Raw genomic sequence first — 23,145 nt, forward strand, 5'->3', positions numbered from 1 at the left:
CTCCCAGGACTCTCAGGAGGGAGCACTAGGGAGGCAGAGGCAGGCAGATCTCTTGTGACTATGGAAACTGGTCGGGTCTGCATAGTGAATTCCTAGGCGGCCAGAGCTACTTAATGAAACCCTGTCCTAAAACAAAAACAAAACAAACAGAACAGAACAGCCACTCTCCTGGTCTCCTAACCTCACCCTTATGAGTAAGACCAGGGTACCCTCTGGGGAATGGGAGACTTTGTTGCAAGTCTCCTTTTAATCCGCACACATCTCACAGCTCAGCCTAGGCCTGAGCTCCCTAGGGAGTCCAGGCTCACAGCTAGGATCAAGCAGAAGGAGGGGGGGGTGGGTTAGGCAGTGGGAACCGGGCCTGGGGCGGGGCTTAGCTCTGAGACTGGGATGTAGGCGGTGCTGTGGGCGGGCCCTGGGAGCCGGGGCGGGGCGCGCCCCAGGGGCGCCGAGCGTAGGGGGAACTGTGCTGCGGGCTCGGGGCGCACGGGCATAAGAACACGGTGTGCGCACCGGGCTCACGGAGCATCAGTCTGCGCACAGCCATCCCGGCGCCGCTGTACGCACGCGCCCCGCAGCTCCTGACTGACGCCGGCCTTCGCACCGCCTCCGCCGCAGGAAGCTACCGCGCACCGCTAGCACCATGCCCCGCATAGACGCGGACCTGAAACTCGACTTCAAGGATGTTCTGCTGCGACCTAAACGGAGCAGCCTCAAGAGCCGATCCGAGGTGGGGCCGCTGGCATACCGCCTTCGGGTTGGCAAGGGGGAAGTGGGTGCAAAGGGAGGCACAGGGTGCCTTATCTGTACCCGAGGCAGGGGTGTCACACCCTCTCCCCCCTGAGAAAGGGGGAAGGCCAGTAGGTTTTCTCTTACACCTGGACTGTCTCTAGTTAGGGTCAGTGACAAGGGGGCCTAGTTCCGGCCTGGAATTATAAATGCGTCTGCCTACCGGCGGTGGGCTTGGGGAAGTTCACACTGACACATTGGAGGCAGAGTAGATCAACCAACCGAGTGATCAGTGACTTTAAAAGGAATGGTCTCAGGAAAGACTCTCAGGGAGGAGAGGAAACGGTGAGGTTAGTGTGAAAAGAAGATGAAATGCAACTGCAGGTTCTTGGATTTTGGAGCAGTGTCTCCTGGCGCTGGGACCTGCCTCTGCGGTGGCATCAGTTCCTGTGTCTGAGAACAGGGTGGAAAAGCCGGGCGCTCCCGGCAGGCACTTAAGTTCGTTTTTTTTGTCCCTGAGTTTAAATGGTCTTGCAGGCCAAGCTTGGGGACCTGATTCTTGGTGGCACTCTGCGGTACTGGGACAGCCTGCAGTTCCCAGAGTGAGACAAGTGGACAGCGCTGGGGTGAGGGTCGTTCGGGCCATTTGGAAGTTAGTTGTACCATAATGTGATGGACGCTTGGGAACAGGTGGAGACGGGACACGGCCGAGGTCAGACTTTGAAGGATAAATAGTTTTTGAGAAAGGCAGAGCTCGCTGGAGGAGTCGTTCCTGTACCGGGGCTTTGCTCTGTGGGGGAACTCAGGAGGAAGAGCCTGAAAGGACACCGGGAAGCTAAGCCAGCCTGCCCGCCCCATCTCGCTTGCTCAACAAACAAGACCATAAATAAATCCCCTCAGCAAACAACTCGCTCCGGTGCCCAGGCCCGACTGCAGTGCTCGCAGCTGCCAGCTGAGGGTTGGTATGCATTAGGGCTGCCTCCTGGGCTAGCCAATGAGAGAGTAGAACCAAGTCACTTTCCCTAAGCAGGAGCATTGGCTGCTTGGAAGCAGAACTGAACAAGACTTAATGGGTGAGGTGGGGTGGGAGGAGAAGTAATGGACCCTTATCCACCCAGATCAGATGCTGCTGGGCCTGCCCTTCATCGTGTGCTGTCACGTGCTAAAGAACAGGGCAAACCCTTGGAACAAAAACAAACACTGGAGATCCCCCCATACACACACCTGGAGTGTTGAATAGAAACTGGGAGTCAGTAAGTTCCTAAACCTAGGTCAGAATCAAGTGTTTACATTCTGGGCTGACTAGTAATTTGGTGGCTTTCAGTGTCTGGTTTTTTTTTCCCCCTAATGTTTGTTTAAAATTTATTTAGACGTGAGCCACTTATTTATAAGTAAATACATATTTATAAATACACATTTATCCATACAAGGCATTTTCTGAACTAGGAAAGCTCTTGAGACCGGGCAGTGTTAATATTTATGACTGAGCAGTATGATGTCATGAAACACTTGGTTTGGGGCTGATGGTCACTCTTAGTGTCCCAGCCTGGGTTGAACCTTGAAATCTGTGCATACCTGTCACAGTGGGAATTGGTGCCCTCGAGGACTGATGCTCCTATGGTAGCTTTTGTGAGAGAGCGACCTAGCATGCAGTTCCAGTTGTTTGTGGTCTAGCCTCCTGGGGCTGGCCACTCCCGCCTGGTGGATGAGCTCGGATAATGTGACTTTTGCTTGCTTGGCACTGCAGAAGGAATGCCTTGGCCTCTCTAATGTTCCAGCTCAGTGTCTCTTGTGATTTCTGGCAGAGGTACAACCAGGGACTCGAGGTGAATTCGCCCAGGTAGAAATAACATCGAGGAGCAAATGGGAAGCCAGGCAGTAGATAGATGATTAACATCTCAACAGCTTTGAGGGGGAGGCTCGGGAGAAAATGGCTGCCACCTAGAACAGAATCTGGCTGGGAGGGGTTTTACCAGTGCAACAGTTGGCTCAGAACCAGGCCTGACTTATCAGCTTACAGAGGCAGGGGACGGAGAGTTGGTGAAAGTAGGCATGCGTTTATGGGACAGCAGACAAGACATCTCCCAAGTGTCTATCTAGTTCCAGGTACCAAAGATTGACGTGCCACGGGGTTTGTTAATTTTTGGACTTATCTGAGACACATGGGACTTCCATCATTCCATGGGACCCAGTACTGGCTTTAGCACCCCACCCTACCCCACTTCTTAAGTAAGGTTTTTTTTTTGCTTCTTTGAACATAGTCATGTGTGTTTGCATGCACACATGTGTGTGCACAGATGCACTAGTGGTGGCCAAAGGTCAGCCTCTGGGGTTACTTCTCAGGCACTGTCCACCTTTTAAAAGATGATTATTATTTTATTTTTGATATTATTTTATTTTCGCTGGTCCAAAACTTTGCGGAGTAGTCTAGTGCGGCTGGCCAGCACTCTCCAGGGAGCTCCGCCTGGCCTCGAGGGTTGTAAGTGTGTCACTATACCCAACTGTTTAACTTGGGTTTTGGGAATCAAACTCAGGTCCTCATGTTTGAGGGCGAGCGTTTTAACGACTGAGCCATCTCCTCAGCCAACAAGATTCTCTTTCGCTTGTTTGTTTGTTCGTATGTTTTAACTTTTAACATATTAACACCAGATTTCGAAAGGTGGGATTAGAGAATATACACAGTAGAGTACCATCCCCTTGTCCTAGGACAGGGCAAATGTCCTTCCATCTGCTTACGACTCTGTCATGATTGTTGGACCATCAAAGAGAGATGGGGCTAGCAGTCCCCATCTGGGACAGGCTGGCCCACAGGACATAGAGAACAGGACAGAGTGGAAAGAATGGACAGTAGGAAGGGACTCCATGAGTCTGAGCTCCGTTACTGAGTGTTTTTATTACCTTGGCATTGTGTGCTGAGCTTCCTGTAACAGGGAACCACAGGAGAGATGGCTTTACCAACAGGCTTGTCTGTCTCCCGGTTGGGCAGGCTGGAGGGCTCTGGCCAAGGTGTAGGTCTCTTTCCAGAGCTGTTTGTGAGGGAGACAGCACCCTCTATGTTCTCCAGCTCCTGCTGGCTTGCTGGCTACTTTTGACCCCCCCTTGCCATGTAAATGCCCAAATATAGTCCCTAACTGCATCTCCATAAGCCGTCCTCCTTTGGCGAGTGCATGACCCAAGTGTTTCCCCTCTTGATAAGGGATATATTCTGTACCTTAGGTGACCTCAACCAAACTTGGTCACTATTTTCAAATAAGTTTCCATTTCACAGGTACTGGAGTTAAGGCTTCAGTGCCATTTGGAGGAAGCCACAATTTAATCCGTAACAGCCGCGTAAACTTCGTTTTGTGGCATTAGAAGGAAGGCTTGCCTAGATTTGTTCTTCATCTCGAGTGCTAGGGAGATACTCCAAAATATACAGCTTCCCACACAGAAGCTTTGAGTGACGCAGCCTGGGGAGGTCTTGACCTGTTCGTGGAGATCATCAAAGGCACCCTTCATTGTGTGAGCTCTGGCTCAGGACGCCCTGTGCACTTAGAGGCTGCGTGGATCACAGAGATGCTAAGCGATGCCAAGCACCTTTCAGAAGCACAAGGACCAGTGGAGAAGCTTCCTGGGGTCGCGTCAGCACCCAGAAGGCCTGTTGCAGGTAGCCAGGATACTGGAATTCCTTTCTCAAGCGACTGTAATCTGATGCTGAGGCCTTTGTGGTCCCCTTAGCAGAATGTTTGCCCACAAGGCCAGCCATGCTTCTAGGGAATCCTCTCTCACACCAGAGTCAAGTGGCAGTTGTTTATGACCGTGCAGGTGGCTGGCTGTGGAGTTTAACATACAGGTGTTGCCTCCTGTGATCATAAGGATTTGGGAAGGAAGTGTGGGCGGGAGGCAGGGCCTGTTCCCTGTACCGTGCCTTGGTACCTTTCTGTCCTGTCCATGAGTGATTGCTTTTTTTTAGGGTAGTGTAGCATATTTCCTGTCATGTCTCCTTAAGCTTGACTCACTCATTACATGGAACTGTGGTTAAATGTGGCAGTGTGTACTTTAGACCTGCAGAATGCTGGGTAATGACTAGACTGACTCTCTCACTGAAGAGAACAGAAACTATTTTGGGGGTGAGGGGGGGCAGTTTGCTAATATCCGAGTGGGTATTCAGGGGTGCTGTATCCGGGCAACAGCAGCTGCGGCAGAGTAAAGGCCTGGGATTAAAGTATTTATCTCTGCGTGAACAAGAGGACTGTGTGTGTGTGTGTGTGTGTGTGTGTGTGTGTGTGTGTGTGTTTGTATGGTATGATGTGTGGTGTGTCTGGGTCGATAAGGTTAGGACAGATAATTTCAGTTCTCTTTCTTAGAACTAAATATTGGGAAGAATCTGCCTTATATCATTTGGGAGGGAAAGGTTTGCTGGCAGAGCAAACCCATGTATGCTAAACATGGGTTTCACTGCTGAACCACATACCTCCAGGACCAGGAATCTGCATTGCAGAGATAGGAAGGGAAGGGTTCATTGCCAAGGTTGAGTGTCTGTGTGTGTGTGTGTGTGTGTGTGTGTGTGTCTGTGTGTGTGTCTGTGTGCATGTGTGTGTGTGTGTGTCTGTGTGTGTGTGTGCATGTGTGTGTGTCTGTGTGTGTGTGTCTGTCTGTGTGTGTGCATGTGTGTGTGTCTGTGTGTGTGTGTCTGTGTGTGTGTGCATGTGTGTGTGTCTGTGTGTGTGTGTCTGTGTGTGTGTGCATGTGTGTGTGTCTGTGTGTGTGTGTGCATGTGTGTGTGCACACGCACACGCCCATACACGTGTGCATGCATGCACAGGGCTGTAGTATCACAGAGCTGAGAGGAATGGCCTCCCTCAGACATTCTCTGCAGGATGTCAGTTGGACTTGCTTTACCAACAGAGGAAGGTTCCGTTAGAGGTGAGACACTGTCTAGGAGGTTCCTGGAATGACTGTGCCACACTTCCTCTGCCTGCCCACTGTTTACGGCCAGCCTTCTGGACTTGTAGAAGCAAGAGAGAACAGAAAGGCTAAAGGGTCTGGGCTGCAGCCCAGTGTGCTCCAATTTACCTCAGACTGTGAAGTGCAAGTTAAACGGAATGGAAAAGAGAAGTGGGCCGGTTGAAGACAGCGACTGTCTGTGCTTGGGATCCAGGGCGCATGCAGGGCTAAAGTTCAAGCTTCTCCCCATCAGTTCGCCTTGGCCTCACAGTCCAGTGAAAGCAATGAGTGATACAGAGTCTTTCAAAGAGGGAATGTGTTAGCCTACTGTGTGCACACATATGTACTTGCATGTGTGTGGTGTATGTGCACAGTGTACGTATGGAGGTCACAGGACAATCTTCTGTATGGATCCTCAGGGTCCTCCTATCTTTTGTTTGACACAAAGTCTGTTGTTGGCCTGGAACCTTACCAAATTGGTCAGGCTAGCCTGGGCTAACAGCTTTAAGAAATCCACCTGTTTCCACCTCCTGCATCCTCATGGCAAGGATGTGTATGTAAGGCATGTGCCTGGCTTTTCTGTAGTCCGGTAGTCTGATTTACACTCTCATGCTTGCAAGACAAGTACTTTATTGACTGAGCCATATCCTCTCCCGACATTCCTCCTGTCATGGCTAAGAGATTGGTTACAGCAATGGATGAGAGTTAATGGGAAGGACCGGACTCTGCTGAGAGAGCTGCAGATCTGAAGGGGCCCCGTAGAAGCTGCCCGGGGGGAGAGGGAGTTCAAATATCACGCTCCTCCAGCTTTTCACTTGGTATCTTCCTTTAGTCAAACCCAAACAGACGTGAGTTTGAGCAGTGGGGTCTTGGGAGTGGCTGCTCTGTGAGAAGCTCAAGAACAAGACCATCCTGGGTCAGGGGAGTAATTCAGACTCTGACAGCTTTTGGTGAGGACCCTGCTTAGGTATCCGACTCTCCTAAGTCCACAGTCCTGACCGAGCATCCTACTGGCATCCCTGACGGCTCCTAGTCACATGCGCACTCAAGTTGCAGTCTCAGGAGGTCCAGGCCCTCCCTGCAGCTGTCTGCAAGCCAGAGGAACAAGCAGCGTGTCTCTGCAGAAACAGATGGTTGCATTGTATTCCTCCAGCTTTCATGATTACAGATCAGCTGCCGGTGCGGAAAGGCAAAGGGATTGAGGAACGGTAGCTCAGTGCTGGTAAATCTGTAGTGTGGTTCAAGGTGAACAGGGAGATGGGGAGGACCTGACAGGAGGAGGAAGTAGGGTCACTGTTGGTGGGGAAGAGTGGATGGACTTCCCTAGAAGAGGAATGGGCCCTCCAGTGCTTGGAATTGGGGTTGGGGGAGTCATTGTGTGCATGTGTGTGCTCAGGGCCAGCATGAGACAGGATGAGGAGAGAGGGAGGCAGAGGCATTGGAGAGGCTGAGGAAGGGGAGACCTCACGTAGATCTGGGCTTCCTGAAAGACTATCTAGTGTCTTAGTTGGGTGTGTGAGGACTGTTTACACTTCCGGATGTGGGTACAGCTCACTACTTGGTTTCTTGGGACTGCCCTGACCTTAGAACACTGGGCCTAAGAGAGTCTAGGAGCTGAGGGGTACACTTATGTGTCCTCCCTGTTCGCTCTGAACACTGGGAATTCTGCCTGTGTTCCATAAGAGCCGACTCATTTCTTCGTGTTTTTTTGCCAACAGGTGGACCTTGAGCGAACCTTTACGTTTCGAAACTCAAAGCAGACCTACTCAGGGATTCCCGTCATCGTGGCCAACATGGACACTGTGGGGACATTTGAGATGGCTGTGGTGATGTCACAGGTGAGAGCTCAAATCACTTTACTACATCCTCTTTGGGAGAATGGGGGAATGGAGGTGTCAGATGCCTGGACTCTCTCATTCTTCGCTGAGTCTGAGGGTTGCAAGGAGAATATCTTCCCCGCTTCTGTAGTCAAAAGATATAGCATGTTTGAACCTCTGTGACACCGTCTGACTCTAGCTCTTCTGTGAAAATGCCCATGATAGTTTTAGAAATTAGGCTTTCAAAAAGAAATTAGGCAACGGGATGAATGCCATATTGGATAGGGTCATCCCTTTAAAAACGAAAGCAGTCACGTTTCATGTAGTATTTTAACACACTGTGTTGGAGAGCGTTTATTGTTTCTGCTATAATGTAGCTCTCAATTTTTTTTTTTTTATCGTAACTCCATGGGGTAGGCTCCTTTCACAGATGAGGAAACTCAGGCAGACGGAGAAAGAGGTGGGACATCTTGCCGTGGAGCCTTCAGTCAAGTAGTGAGGCAGGAGGTAAACTCAAAGGGACTCCTGAATTGGCAGGGCGAGTCTCTAAATTGGATGGGTTCCAAGGCAAGTTCAGGGTTTCTTTTGACTGGTGTCTTGAGCTCAGGAAAAATGGAGGAAATCCCAGCCGTGTCGGCATTTGCTGCCTCGAAGACCTGTGTCTTGGGGGTGAGAATCTTCCACATCTGAGGCAAGAGGGCCTCCGGAGGAGATGAGCACAGGAACTGTGTATCTGTTTTTTGCTGGTCATGTCTGCCAAGTACAAAGCTAAACATGATTAGTTGGAAAAGCTTCTCACTGTGGGTGGCAGGTCTGACCACAGGCGGCACTGGCGTTCATCATTAAGCCATCAAGAGGAGGGAAAGATTCTCAACTGACGTGCTCAGAAGGTGGAGTTGGGGGTCGTCCACCTGACTGAGGATTGGCTGTTTGTCTGTCAGCTCTGACCCTCTACAGGAAAGGAGTCTGAGGCAAATAAATAAATCGCCAAAGGAATGGGGTGGGTTTTTTTTGTTCTCCCTAATCTTTTCCTTAATGGCTGCTTATCATGAATTTTTAGTGTACGTTGTGGTGTCCCCCGAAGGTCTGTGTGTTAAAGGGTATAAGAGCAGAGCCTTTTAAGAGATGGTGTCTGGCAGGAGGTTTTTCGGTCATTAGAGATGGTGGCCTTGCAAGGGATTGTGGGGCCCCAGTGACTTCCTCTTTCCCTTACTCCTTGGCTGGGTGTATAAGGTGAATAGTTTTGATCTGCTCTGTACTCCCGCCTGGTAGGCTGATATGCCACAGTCCTGAGAACAATGGACCCTTCAACAGACCAAGCCAAAACCCAACCTTTCCTCGTTATAAGCTAATCACCTCAGATACTTTGTTATAGTGACAGCCACAGCTAACACTTACAAGGGCGTGGGGGCTCAAGGAGCAACACAGAGGCAGCCTGGCTTCTCCTCATACTTGTTATTCACTGAAGAACCTGGAGCTTGCTATGCCCTTCCCACCTTCATGGGATGTTTCTCAGGAATGCCACGTGGCCTGCATTGGCAGGGATGACCACGTGTGGCTTCTGTGAGGTTTCTACTCTTGGGATCCGCAGACAGTGTGAATTAATAGTCACGGAACCTTAGTGTGAGGAAGGAGAGGTGTAGGGCGACTCAGAAGTTAGAGGAGAGGCCACGGAGCAGAGAAGTTTGATTCTGGGCCATCGCTATAAGCAATCGCTAAATTGGTTATCTCTTCCTCCTTGGACCCATACTCCTTTGGGAGGTAGGGTCTTGCTATGTCGTGGCTTGCCTTCACCTGCCGCCATTCCTCCAGCCTCAGCCTCCAGAGTACTAAGTGCTGGCGTTTTAGGCCCGTGCCACCCTACCCAGCTTTGCTGTAGATGTCTTGTATTTCTTAACCCTCATTTCCGCTCCTAATGACAGTAATTCCATTCAAAGTTGTTCTGAGAATCCCATGGTGTTTGCAGTGCATTGGCCTGATAGGTTCTGGTTCAATAGCCAGAGAGGTTCTTAACGTAACGCCCTCTCTTCTTGGCTTTCAGCAAAAAGCATTTAGGCTGTGAGTTGGGGGGAGCTTTGGGTGTAAGGCAAGGTTCTTTGGTTGGCTGAACAGAAGCCTTTGCATTAGGGTGATCACTCTTCTGGTCTAGGGAATCCTCTGCGTGTGTGCTCTTGACCTGCCCTGGGTGTGGGCAAGAGCTAGGTGGGCGAGCTGGGTGGAAAAGCTCCTTTATCCCCTCTCTCGCCTTTTTGGCGAGGGCTTCCCAAGACTGAACACACATTGTCTGATCATATCAGAGCAGGAGATCGTTTTGTGATTCGTGGCTTCACTGCATACACCTTTGTTTGATTTTGGCTCCCAGGGACACATTCAGAGCAAACTAGGCATGAAAGGCAGCTGCAGATGCTTTTTTTGTCTGTGGCTTACCCCGGCAGGCAGGGAGGTGGGGGAGATGGGCTCCCCCGGCTCGCTCCTGACAATCCGGTTTTGTTTTCCCAGCATGCCATGTTCACAGCCGTTCACAAGCATTACTCCCTGGATGACTGGAAACGTTTTGCTGAAAATCACCCCGAATGCCTGCAGGTACGATGACAAGTTTTACCGGGACAAGGGCTGAGGGGGATGAAAAGTCTGCATCGATGTCAGGAGCCTTTGATTCGGTGCACAGGATGCTAGCGGGTCGCTGTCAGGGCTATGCTGAGGGAACCTGCCGCTCCTCCCCCTGCCACCCCCACACACAGTTAGAAAATGCCAGGAGTTACCTGTGGTGTTGGCTTCACCTTGGAGAACACACATCAATACCCAGAGCCGCCTTGCCTCCTGCCACGGATTTCCAGGTGAATCCAATCAAACCGCTTTTTCCTGGCTACAGATAGTGCATCCTAATGACAACAAATTGGCTTTTGTTTCACTCTGTTCTACCCCTGCTGGGATAGCCGTCATTAGGATGACGTGAGAATCATTGCGGATGTGGAGAAATCGGAATACCCATAGATGGTTGGGAGGAATGTAGCTGCCCTTTTAAATGACCTAATCATGGCTTAATGTCAACTTAACACAAGCTATAACCGTCTGAGAAATGCTTCCTCCATAAGACCAGGATGTGGGTAAGCCTCTAGGGCATTTTCTTAGTGATGGCTGAGGGGGAGGGCCCAGGCCATTGCGGTTGGGACCATCCCTGGGATGCGTTCTTTAAGAAAGCAGGCTGAACCAGCCAGTAAGCAGCACCCTTCCATGGCCTCTGTATCAGCTCCTGCCTCCAGGTTCCTTCCCTGAGGTTCTATCCCGATTTCCCTGGGAGCGGAAACCAAATAAACCCTTCATCTCCACATTGCTTTGGTCGGCCTGTTTCATCCCAGCAATAGTAACCCTGACTGAGACACTCGAGAGAGGAAGCTCGAGTTACCATATGACTAACAGTTCCATTTCTAGGAGAAATGAAGCCATGTAACTCACACGTGCACTGGGTCATGGGTACTCATCACATGTACAATAGCCCCAAAGCAGGAAACGTAAGCTAAACAACTCAAACGTCTAAACTGATAGACAAACACATAAAACCTATCAATACGATAGAATGCTGTCCAGCCACAAGAGGAATGGAATGCTGACTTCTTACAGTGTGAGCAAACCCTGAGAGCATTTTGCTGAGTGGAAAATCAAATGCAGGAGCCACCATTGTGGTCTCAGTGACACTAGCTGCCCGTGCTGGACACCTATGTGGAGATGTCACATACATGAGACTTAGTTCTCTGGGCCTGGTAGCAGGAGGAAGGAGTTAGAGAGTAATACATAAGCTTTGTCTGGAGCCAGGCCCAGTGCCATAGCCTATAATCTCAGCTACATAAGAGGCTGAGGTAGGAGGGGCTCAAGGTCAAGGGCAGCCTGGGCAACTTAGCCTGTCTCTCAAATAAAAAAGGAAGAAGTTTGGGATGGAGCTCATCCGGGATTTATCTGTGAGGAGTGAAAAGTGTGTGGTACCCTACCTTCGGTACCCAGTGCTATAAGAAAGAAAGAAAGAAAGAAAGAAAGAAAGAAAGAAAGAAAGAAAGAAAGAAAGAAAGAAAGAAAGAAAGAAAGAAAGAAAGAAAGAGAAAGAACAAAAGAAAGAAAGAACAAAAGAAAGAAAGAACAAAAGAAAGAACAAAAGAAAGAAAAAAATCAAAAGAAATTAAGTAAAGGAAATAAAATTCCTTCTGGGAACCGGGAACGTGTTCTTTAATAATGGCGTAACTAGATAACCTAAAATCATTGTGTACCTAAGGTGACGTCTTAGGTTAAGGTTTCTGTTGCTGTGGTGACACACCGTGACCAAAAGTAACCCCGGGAAGAAAAGGGTTTGTTTCATCTTATGGCGTGTACACTGTGCAGTCCGTCATCTAGAGAAGTCAGCGAAGGAACTTGAGACCGGCAGAAACTGAACCTTGGGGTGACTGCTGCTTCTGGGCTTATAGTTTGCTTGGCATGCATTCTTGTATATTTGGTTGTGAGCCTAGCCTTTAATGGCTGAGCCATCTCTCCAGCCCAGCATGAATTCTTCTATCACCGACACCACCAGTCCAGGGGAGGCACTGCCTGTAGTGAGCTGGGCCCTCTCACATCAATCAAGAAAATGTACCACAGGCTTGCCCACAGATTCCCTCCTCCAAAACGACTGTGGCTTGGGTCGAGCTGACACAAACCTGTCCGGTATAGGTGTCTCACGTGCGGTGCTGCTATGTCTCAGTAGCCCTGCTCCACTAAGTAAATGGGCGTTTAAAGATGATACCATCAGCCCTGCCATAACATGAGTGAGTTTCCTCCCAGTACATTCTACTGGTTCTGAGCCAAATCCAGCAATGAGGTCTGGGCCTGCCTCTTTGTGGGGAGGTCGTTGGTTAACGAGATAATGATTTTGGATGCTGGTGCGGCCGAGGTTGCTTTCGCTATGATTTAAATTAGTTAGGTGTGGACTTTTGCTACAAAAAGTTGGCTTAAGAGATAAAGTAATTCTGGCTCGATACAAACTCTTTCACCCTTGATATAAGGGTATAGACGTTCCTTGTTAGCTGTTAGTCTCAGACTCCTGGCAGATGCCAAAGTCCTTGGTTGCTCAGGCCGTGTAGTAAGTCTACGTGTAACCTATACATACTCTCTTGTAGATTTAAATCATTTTTCTATGATGCATGCCGCCTCCTACAGTGCAAACGCCACATAGCTAATTATTGCATATATATCATATGCATAAAAATAAAGCAGCAAAGACCCACGTCGATCTGAGTGTAGTTTTAAAAAGACTTATTTGTTACGTGTGTTTTCTCACATGTACACATATGTATGCCTAGTGTCCACAAAGGCCAGTGGAAGGTGTTGGATCCTCTGGAACTGGAGTTACTTATGGTTGTAAGCATTTGTGTGGGCGCTGGGAACCACACTGGGTCTTCTGCGAGAGAGCAGTAAGCACTTTTAACCACTGAACCATTTCTCCAGCCCCTGGTTTTATTTATTTGTTCATTTTTGGATATGATGTCTTGGTTTTCCTCCTCTAATTCTGTGCTGAAATACTCGGACCAAAGGAGCTTAAGGGAGGATTTATGTTGGCTCACAGTCCAAGAGTACAGAGGGGCGTGATGGAGAGTCAAGGTGACAGGAGGGTGAGGCATCTGGCCACAATCGGGAAGCAGATGCGTGAATTCTGCTACTCTGTGCCTTCTCTCCATTCACCTCCATTGCAGTATCCCAGCATACCAGTATCCTAGCATCCCAGTATCCTAGTATCCTAGTATCATCCCAGCATCATCCCATCATCCCATCATCCCATCATCCCATCATCCCATCATTCCATCATCCCAGTATCCCAGCATTCCAGCAAAGGATCGGTGCTACAGTCCTCCTACCTCAATTCACTTAACCACGATATCTCCCAAAGCCATGCCTATGAGACCCGTCTCCCAGGTCATTCTAGATTCTCTCAAGTGGATAATACTATTCTTCATCACACAGGTTTAGTGTGGGTCAGATGACCTTGAGCTCAGTGGAGAATGACCTTAGGCATGCTTACTGCTGAGTCCTATCCTAGCCACACGGCTCCTTAATCTGTAAACAATTGTTGTTGCCCTCACTCGTTATTTCTGGAAACTTCCTATGTCGTCCTTCTGTGAGTTCCTCCATATGACACATCTGCACCAGTAGCTCCACACACTTGAGCTTGAGAAAACGGAGTAGAAGCCAAGGACAAGGTCTCCCGACTGTTTCAGAATCTTGTTCACTGGGAGGCTTTGTTGCCGAGACCCAGGTTCAAGGATGGGTGTAGGTCAAGGGTGGGAAAGAAAACATGAAGTTTAGATCACGGAAGGAGCAGGTCTCCTTTACCTCTGCTGCTGTTTGAGCCTCTGTGTTTGCTCAGGGTACACCTTGGGGGGTCGCTGGATGGAGGGAGGGAAGGAGGGAAGGTGGGTCTTCCTTCGAATCCACTGCTCATGGCCATTGTCTGTGCCACGCTTTGCCACAGCATGTAGCCGTGAGTTCTGGCAGCGGGCAGAATGATCTCGAGAAGATGAGCCTCATCTTGGAAGCTGTGCCTCAGGTGAAGTTCATCTGCCTGGATGTGGCCAATGGGTACTCGGAACATTTTGTGGAATTCGTGAAACTGGTCCGATCCAAATTTCCCGAACACACCATCATGGTGAGTACGGTAGGATGCTCTCAGGACGAGGAAGCTGGGAGACGTGGTTTGCTGGGGACTGAGGTGGGGCCTGCCCCCTTTCCATAGCTTTTGTTGCAAGAGGAGTTGCAAATCCCCAGGAAAGGGACAGGAGGACGCTAGGGAAGATCAGTGTCTAAGACATGAATGCGATCCTGATGGAAATCAGGGTTCCTTATTTTTGCTAAGTAGCATCTATTGTCTGTTATCAGGTGTGACCTGTAAAAGAGAGGGAGGGGGCTCTTCACCACCCCCACGATAGAGTCTATTTAACATTGAAAACACACGCTAGGGTTTCAGTCCAACTGTCCCACACTCCAGCCAGGCTGATCAATAGCTAGTTGTGCCACTAGGGCTGGACTTGGCGACATAATCATTTTGTGTGAGTCAAATGATGGTGGGTTGCCAGTAATGGTGTCATATCTAATACCTTTGGGTTTTTTTTTTTTTTGTTTTGTTTTTTGTTTTTTTTTTTTACTTTTCCTTCCTTTTTGGTATTTTTCCTAATGGTTAACACCTTTACCTGCTAAAGGTATGTTGACTGCTCACAAGGGTGAATTGCCTGAAAGGAAGAGGCAGTCCTTAGAGTCACAGTTGGGCTTTTAGGGGGAGGACTATTATTATGCCCATCTTTATTGGTCTTAGTATGGGATGTAGAGAATGACCAGTTCATGACTCAGGCCATGACGCTTCGGTGATTTGAAACCCGTTTGCCTCACATTTCCCTGTCAAGAAGTAAGCATGGTTCAGTTGTCTCTTTAGGGACCTTTCTTTACTAAGTGGCTTTTGGTCTTGGTCATGGTATTTTTATCACAGCAATAACAACAAAAATAAGTAATAAGAAATCACCTCATGGGAATGAAAATGGGCCACAGTCAAGGTATTCCTCTTCTAAGACGTTCCCTTGTCAACCTACTTCCTCCGAGGGAGCCCCTCCACACCCATGCCTGTACTCCCTGACATAGACTTAAGGATAAAGCTGCCAGGAGATTCTCTCTCTGTTGAGCCTTTGACTTGGATTCCCAACACCACTCCTCTTAGAGCTTACCCTCCCTTGAGCCGGATCTCCATCTGACTTCTCTATATCCTTCATAGCCTTTGCTGAGTTAGAGAGCCAGCCAACGTGTGTGTCTGAGTCCGTGAGTCACTCTAGCATCGGACTTGGGAGTTGAAGCCATGCCAGGCAGGAGCTCTGTAGCCTACTGCTCCGGGTTGGTTTCTCAAGTGTGAAGCAGTCTTACCGGACTGAGCTCAGACCTGTGGGATCTGACACTATGTCCAGGCACAATGAACTGAGCTACGTTGTAGGACGTTCTGTGGGGGACTTATTTAGTGCTTGGGGAAACGCCCATGTGTTTTGATTACAAACCATGTGCTTTTGTTGCACATGAGAGTAGGGGTTTAGCTTTCTCGTATATCCACAAGTACACGAACCAAGTACACGCAGGGAGATAACAGTGTCTTCTCTCCTTCCCAGCGTCTCGGTAAAGACTAGGAGCAGTTATCCCACATTTACTGCAGACCAGGAATCTAAAACTCTTGCTTTGTTCTTAGATGTGGGGACTTATTAGAACACCACAATAACATAAAATAACAAAACTGATTTTGGAAGGCAGCCCGACGATAAAGACCATCCCTCATGTGACACATTTGGACTTGTTTGTCCGTGTTCACCTGCCACTGGGCAGGATCGGTGAGAGGCACAGTGCCTTCGTTTCTACTTGGAAGGCCTGCACCAGGCCACGGTGGAGTTGCTATCCCTTCCCATGTCCAGAACCACTCATGCATACCTAGTTCCAAGCCCCACCTGATGACCCTGTCAATTGCCTTTGTGGTAACTTTCAAGACACTTAAAACAGGGAAGAAAAACCCTGGAACTCCAGAAGAACAGATACCCCAGGCCCTGACTGGGATGTGGTGGCCATGGATAGCACTTGACCTTAAACTTAACTTCCTTGATTTCCTGTCGGGCAGGTAGACTTCTCAACACGCATTTGTTGGGAATATGGAGCCCTTCATGGATTCCATGAGAGATGGGTGAGGAGAGAAGGGAGGACCCGAGGCTGCTGTGATCTGTGTGTGGGCCTGCAGGGGTCTTGAGATCTGCAGGAGACTTGGAGGGTTCTGTAGGGAATCATAGGGGTCTGTAAGGGTTTGGGGGTTCCACAAGGATCTGCAGGGGTCTGGATATCTCTGTGGGGGTCCTGAGGGGTCCGGAGGGGTCTGGGCAGGTCAGAAGGGTGGAATCTACTTCTCCTGTCTTAGTTGCACTGGACACAAGGAGGGTTAACAACTGAGCGCCTGTTTACTGCTCTCTTGGCCTCCGGTGCTTGTAAAGGATTAATAGGAAACGGCACAGGCTTTAGGAGGTGGCCTAGCGGTTCTGCTTCACATCTTTGGTAGCGTTATGAACTATGAAAAGCACATAAACAGGGACGTTTAACAGGTAATTGTAAGTCCTACTCCAGCAACCCTACAGCTCCTCCCCATCCCCAACCTATACTTCTCACCTCAGGTCTTCTCCCCAGCTCTGGTTACTGCTCCCCTCTTGGCAGCTGTGTGGTGTCGCCAGCCACTTACACATCCCTAGACAACAGGGTTTGAGTTAGCCCGCTCCAGGCTCTCCCTGAGTGGTCAGCCTGTTGGTCTAATGTGCCAGCTTTTGCCCCCAAGGTGCATTTGAGATCCTCCCTGCTGTTTTGTCAGCTGTGTTGGTGACTGAAGGCCATTGCCGTTTCCCAGGTGTCTTGCTCAGTTTCTCCCACCAAACCCCCACTTGGTAGTTGCAGCCCCATTAAACCTACCAACTCGGTGCCTTCCTCCAGGCTGCTGCCAAAATACCATACACAGGGTAACTTACAAACAATGGAAACTTACTGGAAGTCCAAGGCTGAGGTCTGCCAGTGCCTGGTGACACTCTTCCTTTGCAGGTAACTTGTGGGCATGTCCTCACATTGCAGAAAGGCCCACGTATGCTCCCTCTGCCTTTTTCTAAGGAATAGTAATGCATTCATGAGAGACCTCTGAAAGGCCTCATCTTTAATCTTACTGCCCCATTGGTTAGGGTCAGGACATAAGTTTAAGAGGACACAGACATTCGGACCACAGCACTCCTGAAGACTTCCAGTGTAAAATGATTATTAATATTCTGTATCTATTAATTAATGCTAGAAATTAACACAGCAGTGGTTATCCCTTAACCAGCTAGTTCCCCAAATAACCACACAGACCTTTTTAATATTTCAAAGCCTTAGGCCTTAGATACCAGACTCTCAGCCAGCTCATCTATGTTAACCTGACTACCTAGTCCCATCCAGCCACATGACTAGCTAAAACCTTCCAGGCCCATAGTCACTTCTGCTTCTCATGTCTGCTGGCAAAGGGGCTTCCTCTTTCTTCTTCCCAGAATTCTTTTCTCCCTCCCAGGAAGTCCTGCCTTCCTCTTCCTGCCTAGCTAATTGGCCATGATTTTTATTAAAGCCAATCAGAGAATGCCTTAGGTAGGTGAGGAAGGACAGAGACACAACTTCATACAGTGTACCCCAACATGGCAGCTCATGCCCTGAGAGCCCTATGGGGACTTTTTGACTCTCGTGTTCCTGACTTGGGAAAAGGAGGCAATTCCTTGGAGCTCACTGGCATGCCAAGCTAGCTCAATTGGAGAGTTTCAGGTAGAAAGGAGAGATCCCATCTCAAAAAACAAGGTGGATGGTTTCCTAAGGAGCAGAACACCCGAGCCTGACCTCTGACCACCACACTTCTGCACATACATGTGTTCTCACATACACACACATGAACACGCAAAAATAAAGACAAGCCCCACTTCTCAAGATGATGTGCGTTTGGAAATGGCTGGTGCTAAGGGCCAAGCTTGGGCCCAGTTTGCAAACTGGGGTGAATTGTGTGCCATCCTCAAGAACAAACACCAGAGGAGATAGAGCAGTGCAGGAAAGGGGTGCAGGGGGAGCCTAGGGAAAGCGTGTGTCGCAAGTGTAGAGCCAGGACTTGTAAAGCGGGAGCAGGATTTCCCACAGGCCTCTGGACGGCCTCCAGAAGCAAGGACCTCTGCAGTGCCTGCTGGCCCGCCAGGCCAGGAGGTGTTTCACCGCTCCGGTTGGTTTCCCCAGCAATGAACTGAAGACTTTGGCGAGGTAGATGTTTACTCCCAAGCCATTCTTTGCCTGCGCTGACCCCTGAAATTCTGTGCCTCATTCAGAAACCTCCAGCGGATGCTCACGCCTTTGGCTGTTGGCGGTTTTGAAAATGTTAATTTCTCCTCTCTGGCTTCCAGAGGCACTGTAAGGAGGCGCTAACATCCACTACCCCCTGGTGTTCTCTGAGCTGAAGGGTACCCAGTGAATGAATGCCTAGTGGTTTTAGAATCCTCACAGAAGCTGGCGATCCCTGGCCTTTGTACCAGGCCAGGGTTCCTCGGAACAGTCTGCTTGCTGTTCGGCTATGGCCAGCTGGGGAAGGGAGGCAGAAGTGTTGGCTGAGAGAAGCTTCTGACCATTCCTAAGTATTTGCCTGCTGAAAATTCTAGAGACTCTTTTAAGTGGATTAATACAGATTCAGCACAGATTCAGCGTAGCTAGTCTCTTTCCCCTACCCCCTACCCCCCATTTTTTTGATCGGTACTGGGAATTGAACATAGAGCTTCAGATCTTTACACGAGACTGTCTCACTCCCTCCCCCTCCCCACCAGGGACCGAACCCTGGGCTTTGAACATATTGATGAATGCTTACTAAGCCACACCCCCAACCACCTTTTTGGCTTTTAACTTTGAGACAGCGCCTCACTAAGTTTGTCTACACTGGCCTTAAGTTTGGCATCTTAACTGCCTCACCTCTCCAGGCTGCTTGGACTGTGGGCGTGTGTCCCCATGCCCAGGGATCCTTTCCTTTGGGACTTGAATATGGAACGCAGTTTGCTCCCCCAGGGTATACCAGTCCGCTTCCTGACATTGTCTTAGAAAGCGTAAGGTTCATTTTGGTTTCAGAAATTGCACTTCATGGTCGTGTAGCTCTGTGGTTGTTGGCTCTGTGTGGAGGTGAATATCATGGCAAGGGTGTATTTGGGGGAGAAAGAGCATGCACCTCCTTGGAAGCAGAGACTGGGAGGGGAAGACAGTAGGAATAAGACACGCCCTCCAAAGATACGCCCCACCCCCACCGCCAGCTGCCACTTCCTCCAGCTGAGCCCCATCTCCTGACGTACCTGTTCCCACCCCTCCAAAGAGCTCATGAAGTTAGGTATCCATCCCTCCACTCCCAAGCCCCGCCTGTCAGTACTGCTGCTCTGTGGACCTAGCATTTCCTATGAGCTTTGGGGACAATTTCAGACAGAAGCCATGCCACTGGGGCAGTGGGGATGCCCAGCAGAAAGTGCTTCCTGCCTGCGTCAGTGTCTGAGATTAGGGCTCATGGTTTTTTGTCTGGTCATGGCCGTCCAGGAAGTGAACATGCACAAACTACCATAGTGAAGGGGCCTATCAGGCTTCCAGGGGCTGTCACACCCTCAAGCCTGTATCTACTCCCTACACAAGGTGTTTCATGTTGACAGAGACCAGCCTCTTCCCTTAATCATCCTTGACCAGCCCCTCCCTACCCACAGACCTAAGTCCAGGGGCCACCTCTGCAGAAACTTCACAGCAAAATCTGAATGTCGCCTTTGTTTCCAACTAGGTCCTCTTTTATCTGAGTAGGGTCTTCCTAATATCATGCAGAACCATTCCTGTGGGGGAAAAATAGTTTTCACTTTGCAAATGGCGAATGGCACGTCTTTGTGTCTAAATCTTTGGCCCTGCCTGCAATGGTATCATTGGAAGAGAGTCTAAGAATTCATGGGACAAGTGACAAGCACTTGTCCAGGAAAACTTGGGCTAGAAAAGGTATCCCACTAGTAGAGAGAGTTAATGGGATTTTCTTTTCTTTCTTTTTTTTTTTTAATTCTTTTTTTGGACTTAGTGTTCATGACCTGTGATGATTTGGTAGGTGAAAGGTAGACTCCTACTGGCATATAAAGTTACCTTAGCACGCCTCTGTCTCTCTCTCTGTTTTTATTGTCTTTTTTTTTAAATGGAGCTTATGATTTTTCCATATATTCCCACTGGTCACCCTTTGTCATAGTTACACGAGCTCTTCTCTCGATGGCCATCCCTTGATTGTATCATCTACTCGCACGCATGTCATTCTTGTACAGACAGCTCTAACTGTGCCTTTTTACTACTCTGCTGAGGGAAACGGCTTTTTACCCCAACTCCGGTCTCCCATCTGTGACATCTGTCATCATTCTCTGTTGACAGCCGGTGCTGTAACACCGGCCTCATCACCTCTTTCTAAACACCCTTTCCGTGGAGTTCAAGTTGTTTTGTAAAAGTTAAAAGAAAAAAAGAATATTTCTGTCAGGGAATTCATTCAGCGAAAGGACACTGGGGCTTCAGTGAGAGTAGAAAGAGTAAAGGATGTGTTTTGCAAAATGTGACTTTGCACGGTTGTGAAAACGCAGTGAAGGGCATCTTGCCAAGCATCCTGGCTATCCGCTGAAGCATCTATGGGGCAGTGAGTTGTAATAGAAGGGCTATTTTTTGCTCTTTCAAGCTCCTGCCGTCAGAGCGCTTGTACGATTTCCAGTGTCGATGCATTCTTGTGGTTGATGGGTTCCGCCACTTCCTGGCTTGCGGGTCTATTCTTAGGAGCGAAGCTCCTCTCCATCTGTACACAGAGCCCGTGCCAGTGGCATAGGGCCCATCAGGGCCTGCCTGCCCTTTCCTACCAAGGTGGGAACCCCAGACTAGGGCCAGATACTTGGGTATTTTCTCAATCACGAGAAGGTCAGTTTTCTAACCGTGGCTTTCTGGGTTCTACTGAGCTAGCCCAGGGCTTTTCGGGGGTGCCTAAGTAGCCTGTGCCCATTGCTCAGGGTTTCGATCAGCTGGGTGTGCCTCTTTGCTTGTGGAGTTGGGGTTCCATAGAAGACTTTTGTTTTGACCTGATTGGCGTTGAGCTGTTCCACGAGCCCCAACCTAGACACTCACGGATTTTCTGTTTCAGTAGCTTCTCATGCAATTACGTCACCCAGGTGACTTTCCAAGAGGGGTCTCTGGTATTAGCTTCTGTGCTAGAATTTAGCAGAAGAGGAATCTGGGAAACACACTCGCCAGTTCTCAGACCTAACTCAGCTTCAGAACTGGGGGTATTGTTTTCTTTTTGTCTCCTGGAACCCCGGTAGCCTCAGTGCACACATGCCCTTGGAGTCAGGAGTGAAACTCCCCACTGACTACTCCATGACCCCCAAACGGGCCCCAGAGTCATTTCTGGTGATGTTCTTCCTGTCACAGGCAGGGAACGTGGTGACGGGAGAGATGGTGGAGGAGCTCATCCTTTCTGGAGCAGATATCATCAAAGTGGGAGTCGGACCAGGTGAGACCTGTGGAGATCACAGTAGGGCTGACTGTGGAGATCACAGTAGGGCTGACTGTGGGGAGCAGAGGCCTTGGGGCTCGGGGCTCCTGGAAGGGAGGCTACACAGGAACCATAAAGTACTCACTGAGAGGTTCAAGGCACATTCCTTTGGAAGATCTGATTTTCCCCACGAAGCTCCTGAGATGTCACTGAACGGCTCTCTGATGACCCCAAGCACCTCCTATATGAGCAGACATGTGGTTGGTTGTGAAGTTCTGTTTAGAGTGGGAGAGCAGACCGCAGAAGTCACTGATGACCCATACACTCTGAAGAGAAAGGTTAGTGGGGAATCCACAAGCAAAGTTAGCCAGAATGACGATGTCCGTGTGAATGTTTGAAGGACCCCAAACACTTGTGACTAAGAGGCCACATTTGAACATGACCTGTGGCCCACTGGTTCCCCACTTGATACTAATTCACTGCTCAGGCCATAGGTCTCTTGATTAAAGGAAACCAACTAGCGCCAGTCCAGCCTTAACCTGTGAGATGTAGCTTCTTAGTGGGGCTGGCTGGTGTTTGCCTTCCCTTTTCCCATAGCCAAGCCTATGTTTTAAAATACTGCCCTGGACATCCAGACACTAGCATCAGAGAGAAGGAAATAAAGACCATAGACACTTGATCTGGGACTAAAAATAACGCCAGATCACATGTGCGTGTCGTCTCTTTTAGAAAGGAAGCACACAGGAAACTCATGCAATGACCATGGGGTGGGTGCTGCTGTAGGAAGAGGACCCCTTGTGCTGTGACCTAGCACAAGGAGGAGACGTATGAGCACATTTATTGAAAGATGGCCCCGTCTGCTCATAGAAGAGAAGAGGCAGGCTTTTAACCTACAGGGAGCCTTCAAGCTCTGCTGTTACCCGTGGTTTTCCTCAATGCCACCCACTGAGGCAGTTAATAACTTTTTTTTTTTTTTGAGCGAGAGAAACAGTACCTGGGCTGCCCCAAAAGCATCACTTAAGAGACCCCACAAGTCCTGCAGGAGGAGGTGGCGCTTGGCAGAGCAGGAGTGACAGTGACTCACTCATGCTTGAGTTCCCGAGTTCTTCCCATGCTATTTATAGTGCTCCTGTGCGTGAGGCCTTCTCAGTGTCAGGCAGACGGAGTGTGACATCTCCAGAGCTTACTACCCAGCGGGGAAAGCAGTCCCCAGCACTCCTACACAGATAATGGCTGAACCGGGCTTCTCAAAAGACAAGGTGCTGCACCGCTTCTCTGAGGCAGTGACATTGAAGATGAAGCCTGGAAAATGGAGGCTTGGCAGGACAGTAGGGAGTATTAGGTGGGGAAAGGAGGGGATGGGGAGAGGAGAGGTGAGCAGTAGAGAGGGGAAGGGAGGGGAGAGAGAAAAAACCCAGAGTACAAAGAACCCCTGAGGGTGGGAAGAAACTTGCACTTGCAAAGGGAGAGAGGAGCAGTCAAGAGGCAGGTGGAGCACGGAGACGGCTTCTCACTTACTTTGGGGGTGGGATTAGAAGTGGGACAAGGGACATAGGATGGGGATACCAGTGTTCCCTGGATCTGAAA

At 49.5% G+C, this 23,145-nt stretch overlaps 1 protein-coding gene across 1 annotated transcript in view; it reads left to right on the top strand.

Moving 5' to 3' along the window:
* The first annotated feature begins 425 nt into the window (after positions 1–425).
* The window catches only part of Gmpr (guanosine monophosphate reductase), a 36,007-nt gene continuing 13,287 nt past the window's right edge, over positions 426–23,145 (top strand). The window contains exons 1-5 of the mRNA XM_032884853.1: positions 426–730; positions 7,374–7,493; positions 9,972–10,055; positions 13,963–14,136; positions 21,495–21,576. Coding sequence (XP_032740744.1) covers positions 644–730; positions 7,374–7,493; positions 9,972–10,055; positions 13,963–14,136; positions 21,495–21,576 — 547 coding nt within the window. The 5' untranslated portion in view covers positions 426–643. The remainder of the gene's footprint in view (positions 731–7,373; positions 7,494–9,971; positions 10,056–13,962; positions 14,137–21,494; positions 21,577–23,145) is intronic.

Source organism: Rattus rattus, chromosome 14 (genome assembly GCF_011064425.1).
Source record: "Rattus rattus isolate New Zealand chromosome 14, Rrattus_CSIRO_v1, whole genome shotgun sequence".
Taxonomy (NCBI): domain Eukaryota; kingdom Metazoa; phylum Chordata; class Mammalia; order Rodentia; family Muridae; genus Rattus; species Rattus rattus.